Source organism: Bos indicus x Bos taurus, chromosome 10, assembly GCF_003369695.1.
Source record: "Bos indicus x Bos taurus breed Angus x Brahman F1 hybrid chromosome 10, Bos_hybrid_MaternalHap_v2.0, whole genome shotgun sequence".
Taxonomy (NCBI): Eukaryota; Metazoa; Chordata; class Mammalia; order Artiodactyla; family Bovidae; genus Bos; species Bos indicus x Bos taurus.
In genome coordinates, this window is record NC_040085.1 from 97712018 (window position 1) to 97727443 (window position 15426).

Consider the following 15426-nt stretch of genomic DNA (forward strand, 5'->3'; position numbering starts at 1 on the left):
AACTTATTAGTTTACTGTATTCCAAGTCTTATTTTTGTAAGTTATTTTTCTGTTGGAATTTTTATCTTTTTCTTGTTGGCATTTACGTATTTTTTGTGTGCTAGGTACTATTCCTTCTGTCAGTTTTATGTATTGTAGAAATGTTTGTCATGTTTGTAGCTCTCTTAATTCTTTTTGTGATGTCACTTCAGCGTTAAAAGTGCCTACTTTTGATGTGATCAAATTTGCAAACCTTTTCCTTTATAGTTATCTTTTCCTTTATAGTTATCGTTTGTGTCTTGTTTAAAAGTCCAACAGTATTACGATGTTATAAAGGTATTCTGTATTTTTAGATTTTTGTAGCTTCATCACTGACATTTTTTTTAACTTTATACTTTTTATTTTGTATTGGGGTATAGCCAGTTAACAGTGTTGTGGTAGTTTCAGGTGAACAGCGAAGGGACTCGGCCATACATGTACATGTGTCTATTCCTTCGAAACCCCTTCCCATCTCTGCTGACATATAACATTGAGCAGAGTTCCATGTGCTATACAATAGGTGCTTGTTGGTATCCATTTTAAATATAGCAGTGTGTACATGACCTTCCCAAACTCCCTAACTATCCCTTTCTCCCTTCCTTCCTTCCCTTCAACCTTAATTTCATTTTCTTAGTTTGTAAGTCTCTTTCTGTTTTGTAAGTAAGTTCATTGGTATCATTTCTTTATAGATTCCACATATAAGGGATGTCATATAATAATTTTGCCCTCTGTCTTACTTCACTCAGTATCACACTCTGTAGGTCCAAAGGGTATTTCATTCTTTTTAATGGCTGAGTAATATTCCATTGTATATATGTACCACATCTTCTTTATCCAATCCTCTGTTGATGGACTTTTAGGTTGCACTGACATTTATTTTTAATCAATCTGGGACTGATTTTTGAGTATAATATGAGACCTAGAAGTTCACTGTATTGGAAAAAAAACAAAAATTTTCATCCTGGGACCATTTATGAAAATGCCCTTCCATCCCTGCCAATCTGTAGTGCATACTATGTTTAAAATTAAATTATTGTACTTATGTGTGGGTGTGCTTCTGGCTTCATCAGTCATTTTCCCTATTTCTGCACCAATATGTTATCTTAAATACTGTGGCTTTATAATAATTCTCACCTGGCCAGCAGGTCCTCTTATATTCTACTTGAGTGTCTGGTTATTCTAGCCCTCTGTTCTCATATATAAATCATATTTTGAGTTGTAATCAGGTTTTCAAGTTTATCTCCCACACCCATGTTGAAATTTTGATTAGAATTACCTTAAGTCTTTGGAGCATTTTGGGGAGTTTGAGCATTTGTATAATATTGGATCATTCACTCTGTAAACATTATACATATTTTCATTTACTTAGATCTTCTTTAACTTTTTCCAGTAAAGTTTTACATTTTTTCTTGCAATTATTTTGTTTCCTTTACTCTTAGGCGATGCATGGTTTTTGATGGTTCTTTTTAAAATTACATTTTGCAACTCATTCTTGCAGAAGTTTAGAATGGCAGTAGGATTTTTATGTAATGTCTTTGTGTTCTTATTATAACTGTTTATTAATTGTATCACTTCTGTGTAAATTATGTTAGATTTTCTATGTGGAAAATCTTTTCATCTATGAATGACAGTTGTGTTTCTTCCTATGAAAATAGGCCTTTGAAATCTGTTCATCATTTCCATGATTTTCTTTATAGTTTTATTTTTATCAGCCCCAAATTTTTGTCAGACATAATGTTTAGTTTTTCATGTTTTTGAATTTTATACTAATGGAGTGATTACATATTATTCTGGTACTTGCTTTTCTCCCCTACTGTAGACTGAATTGTGTACCCCCTACATGTACTTGTTGAAGTGAAAACCCTCAATTTGATTTGGGGTTAGGACTCTGGAACTTAATTAGGTTTAGATGAGATGATGACCACGGGGCCCTCATGATGTGATTAGTGCCCTTACCAGAAGAGATACCAGAGAGCCTATTCTTGCCGTTTCTCCCCATAAGGATATGTAAGAATGCAACAGCAGGTGGTTGTCTTCAAGCCAAAAAGATGCCACTCACCAGAAACCAGCTATCCTGGCACCTCAGTCTTGAACCTCTAGCCCCCAGAATTGTGAGAAAATACATTTCTTTCTGTTAGTTAAGTCATCTGTTTGTGGTATTTTTTAAAAATAGCAACATGAGCTCTGGTAACTCCATTTTTCCACATTAATTTTTTGAGAATCATTCATATTGGTGGGTATAATTTGCTTAATTTTTACTACTTATAGGATTCCATTATATAAGCATACTGTAACTTACGTGATTGGTGAACATTTGGGTTGTTTTCAGCTTTTTTTGTTGTCATTGTGGTATGGTGCCTTTATGAACATTCTTCTATGTGTTTCTTGGTATACAGGTTAAGAATTTATTATGTATATGTAGTTGTCAATATTCTACTGTTTTTGACTTTCAGAAACAATGGTTTCATATGGGTTAGCATTGTGCCTAAGAGTAGAGTGCTGAATTGTAAAACTTCTTGCCCGAGTGGTTATACCATTAACCTTTCCCCTGGTAGCACGAGAATTTCTTTGGCTCCGTATCTTTTTCAACATTTGATATTGTCATACTTTTATATTTTTGCTCATACGGTACATGTCGAGTTATTTCACTGTTGCTTTAATTTGTATTTCACTTCATAACTAATGAGGTTTAGCATCTTTTCCGGAGAAGGCAATGGCACCCCACTCCAGTACTTTTGCCTAGAAAATCCCGGGGACGGAGGAGCCTGCTGGGCTGCAGTCCATGGGGTCGCTAGAGTCGGACACGGCTGAGCGACTCAGCAGCAGCAGCAGCATCGTTTCATTTGTTTATGGACCATCATGTATTCTTTCCTGGGAAATTTCTTGTTCATGATTTTGCCCAGTTTTATATTGAAGTGTTCGAGAAGTTGATTCTTTTTTAACTGGGATATGAATTGCTTGGTGAATTTAGTAAATATTTGTTGAGTCAATTCTTGGTTTTAAGCTGTGCTTACATAAAGATAAGTAAGCTAGATAAACTCTTACCTCAGTTTGCACTGAAACTTACTTAATTGAGAGCACCAAACTTCTGTTCTCTCTTCTATTAAAATATAGATTAGCTCCATGAATTGTTTATAACACTATCTCTTTGTTTCAGTTTACCCACTTGTACAATGTACTTTGACTAGTTGATATCTAGTATCCCTGTTACCAGTGTCTATAATTCATGTGTCTTATATTTTTCTTGTTGGTTTTTGAAGCTGAGAAATAAGTTTTGTTTTACTGGAAAATATTAAGTGCTGCTTTTTTGTTATGTTTTTGCTTTTTTTTTTTTTAATTTTGAAATGTTGGGTTTTGTTTCTATTAAGATATAATAGGTTAGTTCTCCAAGGACTATACTTTTAAATGAATTTCCCAGACAGATTACTGTCTTTTATTTTCAAATTCTTATAAAACTGTTAAACCTATAAATTGGACTCTAACATATATGAATTATTCTTTCTCAGAGTGAAGATACACAACAGCAAATCATCAGGGAGACATTCCATTTGGTATCTAAGAGAGATGAAAATGTTTGTAATTTCCTAGAAGGAGGATTGTAAGTAAAGCATTTCATGGACATTTCTAATCTTTGACTGTATGAGTAGAGTATCACTGTTTAATTGTTTTATTGTAAAATTTCCTAATTTGATTAATTGGATCAGGGGAATTAATTGCCTCTTATATTAGCTATAAATCTAACTTAAATAATTTTAAGATACTTAATCATTTTCTTTTAAAATTTTTATAAAGGCATTTTATATAAAGGTAATATGTTCATATGGCAGAAATTCAAACAGAAATATAAAACATAAACCAAGTCTTCCTCCTCCAACTTTAGTCCTTCTTCCTGGTTTCTTGTGTATCCTTCTAGAAAATTAGTTTTGCACTAACATATAAAAATGTAAGGCTTCCCTGGTAGTTCAGCTGGTAAAGAATCTGCCTGCAATGCAGGAGACCCCAGTTGAATTCCTGGGTCGGGAAGATCCCCTGGAGAAGGGATAGGCTACCCACTCCAGTATTCTTGGGCTTCCCTGGTGGCTCAGATGGTAAAGAATCCACCTGCAATGTGAGTGACCTGGGTTCAGTCTCTGGGCTGGGAAGATCCCCTGGAGGGAGGGCATGGCAACCCACTCCAGTATTCTTGCCTGGAGAAACCCCATGGACAGAGGAGCCTGGCGGGCTACACTCCATGGGGTCACAAAGGGTTGGACACTACTCAGCGACTAAACACAGCACATACAAGTATAACATTAAAAAGTTTTACTTATGGGATCACACATGTATTTTGCTTATCATGTTGCACTTATATTTTGAAAAGCTTTGCATATAAACCCATCTAGAGCAATCTCATTCTTTTTAATGACTACAGAGTACTCCTTAGGGTGAATGAACTTGCTTTCATAAAAATTTAGATAGTATATTTTATTTTATATTATGAACAATTCTGAAGTCTGCTTTTCATATATTATATATGTATGTGTCTAGATAAAATAAGTTCAAATTCAGATAACAGACTTTTCTATTTTTAAAATGAATAAATAAAATTGCATATAATTAGTTTGCCAACTGTTATAAATTTAAATTAATGGGTTTCATGAAAACAGTTTGTTCTCAAATGGTTTCATAGATGTTCCCTTCCATGCTTATATGTTTAATTTCTTACCAGGATATTTCCTCACTGACAATTCAAAAAAACTCAACTTTAACTGAACTTCACTGTGAATAATTAGAAATTAGTCAGAGAAACCTACACTTTTCTGTATTGTTAAGGTAGATGATGTATATTATAAAGAATAGTTTTCATAATAGAGAATTCATTCATACCTGACCATAAATTACTTTTTATCATGTAGAAAGTTTACTTGCATTTCTTAAAAGGTTATATCATGTTGCACTTAAATTTGCAAATACACACATATGATTTTTTGCTGTTAACTTGAGGCCTCCAATTTCAATAGATGTGCCTGCTTTCTGTTTTTGTATTTTAATTGAACTTCACTTATCTTGCTTAAACTTCTGTAGTTGACTTGGGTTTGCCAGTACCATCATTTCCCTTTATTCAGTCTCTTGATCTTCTAATCTCGTAGGAAGTTTATCACCCAGCACAGTGTACTGCCTGCGGTACATGTGCAAGAAATTGATTGGTCTAACCAGGGCACTGTTTGAACCAGAAAGTAAGACTTGAATTTGTGATTATTCTTTTCAGCCTTATAAAAAGTAGAAAGTAAATATTGCCTCAGAAATGGGGCTGCACATCTGATTTAATCCTAGTGTTGTTACTAACAAGCTGGTTTTCTTGGTTAGGTCACTAAAATTCTTTGTACCTCAGTTTTCTCCTCTTACGTTAAATGAGATATTTGGACTAAGGATTTCTAGAATTCTGTGCTTTTTGTATTGTGTGTTACATTCTATACAAGAATTTGAATCAGTATTGTACTATAGAGCTTAAAGATGAAATTATAATAAAATGTGTTTATATTAATATTTTTATTTTCTTTCAATAACTTTAATTGCCATTTTAAAACGTATACTTTTTAAATACTCGGTCTTCTTTTACAGCAGAGCCAGGCAGAAACGTAAGGTGAATGGCTACCCTGCAGAGCCAGGAGGGGCCTGCTGTTTGTGCTCTTTGTCCTTTCCAAGGGTCACATGCAAGGGCAGTGCACGTACACACGCAGGGAGCCTTTACATTGCGTGCCTTGTCTAGATAGTAGGCGTTTGCATTCTTGTCCAAGATAATTTTCATTTTTGGTATTAAAGGATATAAAATAATAAATGAGTATATACTTAAGGAAATTGTTTCTACAAACTGGTGAATTTAGTATTACTTTTACTGAGTAAGAAATAAGGGCTTCCCTGGAGGTGCATGTGCAGGGGGCATGGGTTTGATCCCTAGTTGCGGAACTGAGACCCCACAAGCCTCAAGGTGAGGCCAAAGAAAAGAAATAGTTGTTATTTTCCTATGTCATCTTTGAATGTTCAGTTAGCTCTCATTATGTTTAGCTTTGATTTTTGTAAACTTAACTATGGAATAGCTAAACTATATTTAGAAAAATAAAAGGTGTTTATAATGATTCTGTATTTTTAAAATGCTGAAACTCCAATCAGTAAAAAAAAGTTTTTGGCAAAAGAATTGAATATCTCTTAACTCTTCTACTCCAAAACAAAATGTGCTTTTGGAGAAGAACTTGATAGTAAGTCTGTCCAAAACTGAAGAAGAAATGTCCTTTTTTTTTTTTCCTAGTTGATAATCAATCTCAAGCTCTGTAACTTACTGTGACCTATGGGATTAAATCTAGTAAGCACTTAAAAATGCACTATGGACTCATTTCTGCCTACTTCTCTGGCCTAATCATGTGCTTATCTTTCATTGATTGAAGCTTTCTTTTTCTTTATTGAGTATAGATATTTCATTCTTGATTAATTTGCTTTTTTATTAGTTTGCCTATGTCTGAAATGCTCATCTCTAAATTTTTCTTATCATTAAATGTCAGCCTAAATATCAACTCTTTTAACTCCCAATCAGAAAGTAGCAAATCTGTCGGTGTGCCGTTGTCCTGTTTTGATTCTCTAAGTAGTTCCTTCCACTTACGTAGTTCCACTTTCTCTTATTTGTTCATTGCTGCTTACCCACGCTCAGTGCCTGACACATAGTGAGTACTCAGTGAATAACTGAGTGAATGAACTGAGATTAAGCACTGGCATCTTTTACTTGACTTCTCTGAAGATAACAGCCATCTAGTTCACTTGATACCTTCATTTTATAGAAAGTTTTTAAAAAAATGATCAGTTTGCTTGAGTTAACGAAAATGTTTTTCAGTTTGTTTCTATAACATTCCAATTGTTTTGTTTTGTCATTTAGATTAATCGGAGGATCTGACAACAAACTGATTTATAGACATTATGCAACATTATATTTTGTCTTCTGTGTGGATTCTTCAGAAAGTGAACTTGGCATTTTAGATCTAATTCAAGTAAGTTAACACTTGCCTCTTACTATCTTAAAAAACAACTTTGGCATTTTTGTTTTATAAAACTTCTGTGTTCTTAAATTTTCTATAGTGATGTTTTGTTTGGTAAGAAATAAAGTATCCCATAGTAGATGTTGAGTGTGTAAAAGAAGTGTGGGGGATGTAGAAACACACAGACTGGTTTAACCTGATGGGAACTGACGACAGCTAACGTCTTTGTGCCCGTTTTCCTGTTCACGTAAGTCACCAGAGGAAGCCCTTTACCACATGTATCCAGATCTAACCCAAACCTGCCCCTTCCTGTCTCCTGCAAGTCTGCCTCAATGTCCCTGTAAACTCAAGGTCAGTTATCAGCAAATTCCTTCAGCCTCTTCTGTTAATATTGCCTTCCATCTTTTTGCTGTCAGTTAAATCTGGCTTCCCTGATGATAATACCTGCCACCTTCTCTAACAGTAGTTTTCTCTCCTCTTTTCTTCACTTCATTGAGCCTGAAGGGTGTTCTCTTTGCTTTTCATTACTTTTTCTAGACCTTTTTCTCTTCTAAAACATCTCCAGACTTTATCTCATGTTCTCAAACCATACCTCTTTCTACCCATCCTTTCTACCCATTGCAGTAACCTCTCACTCCCTATTCATGGGAGATTTTGTCAGAAACTTTCCGTGGTCTGAGATTTTACTCTACCTGCAAGCTAAAACTACCACGGTTTCATGGATGCTAACAAAAGATGGAGGGAGGGGAGTGGTGTTTCTGGTGTCGAAACAAAGGACTTTATTACTAACAGCAAAAGCAGTAGCCAGAGTGACAGCATCTGCTTTCACTGGTTACTCAAGTCCCAGTTCCTAAAGTGTGACTCGATAAGGTGTCTTTTCGTAACAGACACTAAGCATGTCTGCCCAAGTCCTAGAGGAAGAGAATGTCTTCCAAGCAAAGGAACAGTACCCTTTGCTTTGGAGGGAAACACTATTTTCCAAGGCGGTTGGCTATACAAGTTTGCTTGGAAAGTTAATCCACAATAAAGGTAGTTAGTACCTTTGTTCACATGATGTAGAGGAATGGAAGACCCATGGAGAATTGTCTCCAACAGATACTAGTTCTTAGTCCCATGACATTCACTCCAGTACTACTTGTATTATAATTCTTAGGTATTTCCACATTCATGTGGGTAATTCATTCAGTACACTGGTATCTTCAAACTGAAATTCCTCTTCTCCAATGAATTTTGCCTGTTATCCCACTCCAGTACTCACTTCTAGACCTTGTGTTTATCCAGACTTCGGTCCCTCACAGTTTCCACTCTGTGCTACCATCTCTTATCTTTTGATATCAGTTTCTGTTACTCCAATGGTTCTTTGAGCCTACTGGGACCCTCAGTCCTTTTCTTTGGTTGTTGTGGTTTTTTTTAGGATAAAAATATTTATTGACAGTTTTCTAGCTATAGTTATATATTCTAAACTATTCAATGTTTATTAATAAATAAATGGCAATTTTAGAAAAATAGATATTTCTAGGATCCTGTATTCTCTTCCTGTGTTTTTTGTCTTTTCAGTGGATCTTTGGGATCTTCTCTTTTAAATCTATCTTTTTCTCACTGTCCCTGATCCTCCTGATGTCTGACTTTCCTTGCCCAGCTTAAATTCCATGGTCAATCCTGATAGTCAGAGGCTCGCATATACTCAGCTTTTTGCCTATACCCACACATCTGAGAAAAAAAAGATAACCATACATGCTGGCCTCACTTTAAATTCATGGTCCCAGACCTTAGGGAGTCCTTAATGCTAGCCAGTAATCATATTATATTTCCCCGGTCATTTCACTCTCCCACACTCCTAGACAATGGCTGATACATTCTCCTCCTTTCTCAAACCTCTAGCACTTCTCCAGCATATAGCTTCCTAGTTTGTTAGGCAACCAGAAGGGAACTTCCACAGACTCTGTATTTGCATCCTTGTGCTCTGTCCTTTCTGTAAGAGATGAGTGAACTTTGCTCCTAGCTAAGGCCAGCTCCCCCACTTATATACTAGTCTGCTGCTGCTGCTGCTGCTAAGTCGCTTCAGTTGTGTCCAACTGTGTGCGACCCCATAGACGGCAGCCCACCAGGCTCCGCCATCCCTGGGATTCTCCAGGCAAGAACACTCGAGTGGGTTGCCATGTCCTTCTCCAATGCATGAAAGTGAAAAGTAAAAGTGAAGTTGCTCAGTCATGTCTGACTCTTCGCGACCCCATGGACTGCAGCCCACCAGGCTCCTCCATCCATGGGATTTTCCAGGCAAGAGTACTGGAGTGGGGTGCCATATAAACTAGTCTACTTCCTCCTCATTGCTCTGGCATGTTTCTCTCTTCTGTATCATTTTTTCTTCTCTTCTAGATTATTCCCGCTAGTCTATAATGTGTTAATATGTTCTTCCATCTTAAAAATCCTGTCCCTCCTTCCTTCTCTAGCCACTGCCTTATTTCTTTCCCTCTCCTTATAGCAAAACACTTTAAAAATGTTTTCTATATGCAATGTCTTAAATTTTCCTTCTCCCATCTTTCTTGAACATGTCCCAATCAGGTTTTTCAGCTCCGCTATTGCTAACTTTAAAGGTGCTTCTCAGCCCTCCTTTAGATCAAGATTATTTGGCACTCTCTTCTTCATGAAATATCTTCTTCACTTGGCTTCCAGGACACCATGCTTGTCTGGTTTGCAGCCTCCTACTTGAGTTGCTTCATTTTAGTTTCTTGATCTCTCTCATATCTTCTCTGGCAAAAACTCTGGAGTATACAGAATCCACTCTGCACTGCTTCTACATGGTCCATGCCACCATCAGCTCTTGCTTGGGTTATTTCAGTAGTTTTCTGACTGGTCTTCCTGCTTCCACTGTCTTTTCCTTTTTGCCTTTTCTTAGTATAACAGCCAGGGTGATAGTGTTCAAATATGTTGTGTTTTACACTCTTCCATATTGAATTCTCAATGGCTTCCCCTCTCACTCACAGTAAAAGCCAAATTCCTTATAAATGACCCATGAATCACATAATCTGACTCTCTTCCCCATGCCTTATTACTCATCTCCATTTTCTAGTGTTTTCCCCTTCGCTTCACCCACCCTGGCCTCGGTGTTCCTCAGATACACCAGGTTATGCTTTTACCTTACAACCTTTGTACTTTCTGATCTTCCTACCTGTATTGTTCATCCATCACTGATTACTATTTTGATATTATTGCTGATCTTAATGGATATGACAGCATGGTTGTTACTGCTTGGATGGGAATTAAAAACCAAATATCCTTTGTCATATCTGAAGTCTATCATGTATTTATGAAAAGTGAAAACTGTGTCTTGTGTTTTGCAAAACTTCTTAGCCATGACTATTTGAAATGTTGGTAATATGTCTTGATCCTAAATAAAATACAGAGAAAAGAATTTCAGGAGAATTGTGTTATCTTTCCATTTCTAATGTAGACTTGAGCTGTTTTTATAAGAAGATCCTATTGAGTTATTACATGTTGATCTGTTATGTCACAAAAAAAGAAACTTTGTATAATTTGCCTTACAGAGATAGGTTCTATCAACTCCCGTGAACATGTTGGAAGTTCTGTAGTTACTGTCTTGCCCCTGTGGTTATTACAGATCTTTAAAGAAGAGGGACTGCTGAGTATGCACAAGTTAGTCATTAAAAAAAATTGATTGAGTAAACAAAATGGAAGGGAGTAGCTTATTGTTTCTGCTTCTGTCTCATGAAACAAACAGCCTTTCAAAGCTTATTTAGAAATGATTTTCTGGCCTTGTTCATCCTCTAGTTTTGAGAAAGGCAAGTGTAATACAAGTAAAAGTGGAAAATTATATAAATCAAGAGAGTTTAGATCAAAACCTCTTGGTTTTATATTTTTGTTAGAGAATGGGTCAAGAAAACTTAATCAGCATCGGTATGTGATGACTAAATACATGTTTCATTGTGGTTTTTTGAATATTAAAAATGATACAATTCAAATGCTCATTGGCCACTCATATTAGTACTTTCATGCAAAGATTTTGTGTTTCTAAGGCACCAGTGTGCTGTGTCAAATTTGACTGTTCATCTTATGTAAAATCCGAAAGAAGGACTTGTTAGTACCTTCCTTGTGAGATTTATACGAGCATGCCAGCAAGCTGAATAATCAGCTTCTATTTTCTTTTAATTCTTTGTTAGAGGGAAAAGATGGCCTTTTTTTCTTTCTTGTGTGTGCGATTTTAGTGTGATAGTGACTGCAGTATAATCCAGTTTCAGAGTTGTAAGCTAGCCCTTTTGAAGTCCTTTCTGTTGTAGCATATCTTCATTGGAAGTGTTGAAATATTTACACAGAGTGAGAATAGGACTCCATTAAATATTCATGTTGGTTGTGTGAGTTATTTATAAGCACAGTGTCCTCAATTAATTTAGTATGCCACGCTGATAATGGAGGCATAGAAGTTTACTCAGTCATTCCAAATTTTGTAACAGCTTTCTGCTGCATGATGTCACATGTAGCAGTTATTCAGTGTCAATCTTGTTCAGTTATAGTTAGGAAGAAATGGAGAATAAACTGCTAAACTTTTCTCTAAATTTAGAAAGATATGTTTTGACCTTGGTGTTAGAATATGTATATAAACTAGAGTTCTTATATATGTAGCATCTATATATAGCATTATATATATGTAGTACTGTTACACAGACTTTTGTGAAGTTATTTTACTTATTGCTATTAAGGTTAATTTAATATGATAGTGAGCAAGTCATTTAATGCTTACAGACCTTGAATTTTTTTCAGTTGTAAAGTATGCCTATTTCAGTATACTTCCTATAGACCTTATGAGTTGTTAGAAATATCAGTCAATTAAAGCACGCTAGTGGCGATTAAAACCATTCAGGCCCTGCTTGTACTTTGGGCAAGTTATTTAACCTCTTTAACTCTGATTTTGCTTGTCTGCAAAATGGGGGTAGTAATAATAATAACAATAGCGCATAGAATAGGTGCAAGCATTAAAAAATATATAGTGTACGTGAAGCCTGTTGCTAAATGACTGACTTATAGCAGTCAATTTTTTTAGCTGACATTATCATTAAAGCATGTATTTATGAGGATAGTGTATAAAGTATTATTCATTAATACACAAACTGAATTGGGTAAAGAAGTCTAATTTTTCTTTTTCATTTTTACAAGAATTTGGGCTTCTTTTTATCCTATATGGTCTTAGATGAAGTCTTAGGAGGAATTCTTGGGCATAAGCCTATCCCTCTAAGCCACATAACTCTATCACAAAGCAGAATTCCTCCTAAGACTTCATCTAAGACCACATAGGATAAAAAAAAGCCCAAATTCTTGTAAAAATGAAAAAGAAAAATAAGACTTCTTTACCCAATTCAGTTTGTGTATTAATGAATAATACTTTATACACTATCCTCATAAATACATGCTTTAAGCCAAGAGGGCTTCCCTTGTGGCTCAGCTGGTAAAGAATCCACCTGTAATGCAGGAGACCTGGGTTCGATCCCTGGGATGGGAAGATGCCCTGGAGAAGGGAAAGGCTACCCACTCCAGTATTCTGGCCTGGAGAAGTCCATGGACTACAGTCCATGGGGTCGCAAAGAGTCGGACATGACTGAGCAACTTTCACATAAGCCAAGAACACTCAGCTGAAGATTCTCTGGTCTTTGCACTATCGTATAGGAAGCTGTGCTGATGTAGATACCACTACACATGGAATAGTGTGCCAACGGAGAGCTCACACCTTCCACCACATCATTGTTCTCTTATTACAAAGATCAGCTTCATTGAAAGTATCCTAGTCCATAGGGTGGCATATACATTACTTAAGCTTTGAGCTGTACATGTTGAGGTGCCACCTGTTTTTAAGAATTGTCTGGGAAGCCTAACTGACCAGCTCTTGAGGACTGTGGGAAGTTGCAGCTTCCCTTTTGGGGACTGAGAAGGATAAGCCCCTGGTTCCAGACAGAGATGAATTCTGGTGCAGTTCCTCCTGCTGGAGAAAGTGGGAACCATGGCACGATTTGGCGCGATTTGTTTCTTTTCTGGGCAATCCACAGTGATCCAGGCACACCCAGGATCATTTTAGGAAAATTCTACTTGTTCCACTAGACTGTGTTACCAGAGTATTAGAAATTTCTGTTTTTAATAAGACTTGTTTTTTATGTATGTAGGAAACCAAAAAATAGTTCTGTAAACAATTTGAATCAACACTGTTAGGGTGATTCAGCATTCCTAAAATCCTTTTCCTGTCTTATTTTCATTGTTGAAATATTGAAATTACTTCAATATAATAATTGAAGTAATGCATTTTTCAGTTATTACCATTGCTGTTTTTTCATGATAAATCCAGGTGTCAAATTTGATGATGCTCCCTAGTCTATGGAGAAGGAAATGGCAACCCACTCCAGTACCCTTGCCTGGAAAAGCCCTTGGACAGAGGAGCGTGCTAGGGTTGCAAAGAGTTGGACACGACTGAGCGACTTCTCTTTCCCTTTCCCTATTCTAATTTACATGTTTTATTGACCTCTCAGCAGTCCCCTTGGGAGGCATTATAGTGTCAAGTTGGTCTTTGGAGTTTGATGATATGGGCTTAAGTATTGGTTATGTCATCTAACAGTTCTGTAACTTTGAGTAAATTACTTAGTCTTATCCATCCCAAATTTTCTTGTCTGTAGATGCTAATATCCATACCTGCCTTGCCAGCATTGTGATAAGAATTGGAGCTAGTGTACATAAAGTAGTCAGCCCAGGGCCCGGAATGTAGCAGACACATGGTTATTACTTTATAGTGGTGAAGAACTCAAGTATGTAAAGTCAGAATTTTAGAGCTAGAAGTTAAAGTTTATTTTTTTCCCCTTCACAGTAGGATTGAAAGAAAAACTCAGCTTATGTTAGTATTTTTCCTTGAAATAATGTGATTTCTTTGTCGGCATAGAATAGTAGATTTCAGGGGGGATTGGATATACAAGAGAAGAGTACCTTTTCATCTTGGTTTTTCAAAAATTTTTTTCTTTAAAATTAAAAAAAAACTTTTCATGTTGAAATTATTTTAGACTTAAAAGAGTGGTAAATATTAATACAATACAAAGAATTTTCAATACCATATCTTCATCCAGATTCTTCAAATTTAACATGTTCCATAATTTCAAGTAGGTAGTTAATATCAGGAAATTTACATTTATAAAATACTAATATCTGCAGAGTGTATTCAAAATTTGCCAGCTGTGCCATTAATGTAATTTTTCTTGTTAAGTGTACAGTTAAGGTCATGTATTGTGTTAGTTTTTCTGTCTTCTAAGTCTCCTTCACTCTGTAGTAGTTCTTCACCTTTGTCTTCCATTCATTTCATGTCTTTTGTACCTTGATCCTTTGAAGAGTACTAGCCAGTTATTTCACAGAGTATTCCTCAGTTTGGATATGATGTTTCTTAATGCTTAAATTTGGGTTATATATTTTTGAATATCACAAGTAATGTTATGTCCTTCTCAAATGCATCATATGAGGATATTCATGATGTCATTTTGTCCCATTACTTGTGATAAAGTGCCTGCCAGATTTACCTACTTAAACTTCTCTTGCCTCTTTGTGCTTAGAGTTATCTTACGGAGAATAATTTTGATAGTATATAAATAATATTTTTTCTAATCATAATTTGGTTATCAGTTTTTAGCATCTTTTGATGATTCCTGCCTGAATTATTGTGGTGTTTGCCAAATGGTGATTTTTTTCATGATTTTTATATTTACTAGTTGATATTCTATAAGGAAAAGCTAAGGTTTTTATTCATTGTATTTTGTTTTAGATCAGTGCTCAAAATACCAGTTGTAGGGACTTCCCTGGTGGTCGGGTGGTTAAGAATTTGCCTTCCAATGCGGGGGTTACCGATTTGATACCTGGTCAGGGAACTGAAAAGATCCCACATGCTGCGAGACAGCTAGGCCCGTGGGCCACAACTAAGTCCTGACACAGCCAATAAGTAAATACATATTTTAAAAATACCAGTTGTGTCTGACTCTTTGCGACCCCGTGGGCTGTAGCCCGCCAGGCTCCTCTGTCCATGGGACTCTCCAGGGCAGGAATGCTGCAGTGGGCTGCCATTTCCTCCTCCAGCAGATCTTCCCAACCCAGGATCAAACCCGCGTTTTGTATCCTCCATTTCCTTCTTTGCAGGTGGATTCTTTACCACTGTGTGCTATTATCATCATTAGCCTTTAATTTTTTTTCATTTTTATTTAAAAAAATAGAAACTAATCACACAGTAAGAATCACTGAGTTCTTTAAGAATTCTTAAAGAATCATTATGACATGAATACAGAAAACAGCCCTTTCATCAACTCAGTTTTTTCATATTGAAGTCAAGAGTTTAATTTGTCTCAATTAACTGCTACATGGTAAATGCACAATAAAT

The 15426-nt window shown here is 36.0% G+C and overlaps 1 protein-coding gene across 7 annotated transcripts in view; it reads left to right on the plus strand.

The window, feature by feature from the left end:
- AP3S1 (adaptor related protein complex 3 subunit sigma 1) overlaps positions 1-15426 on the plus strand; it is a 75593-nt gene that overhangs the window by 27312 nt on the left and 32855 nt on the right. For all 7 annotated transcript variants that reach the window (XR_003512874.1, XM_027552639.1, XM_027552634.1 and 4 more), the window contains exons 2-3: positions 3525-3616; positions 6923-7034. Coding sequence is in view for 6 of the 7 variants with exons in the window: in XM_027552639.1 (XP_027408440.1) it covers positions 3525-3616; positions 6923-7034 (204 nt within the window). In the remaining variant the exon portion in view is untranslated. The remainder of the gene's footprint in view (positions 1-3524; positions 3617-6922; positions 7035-15426) is intronic.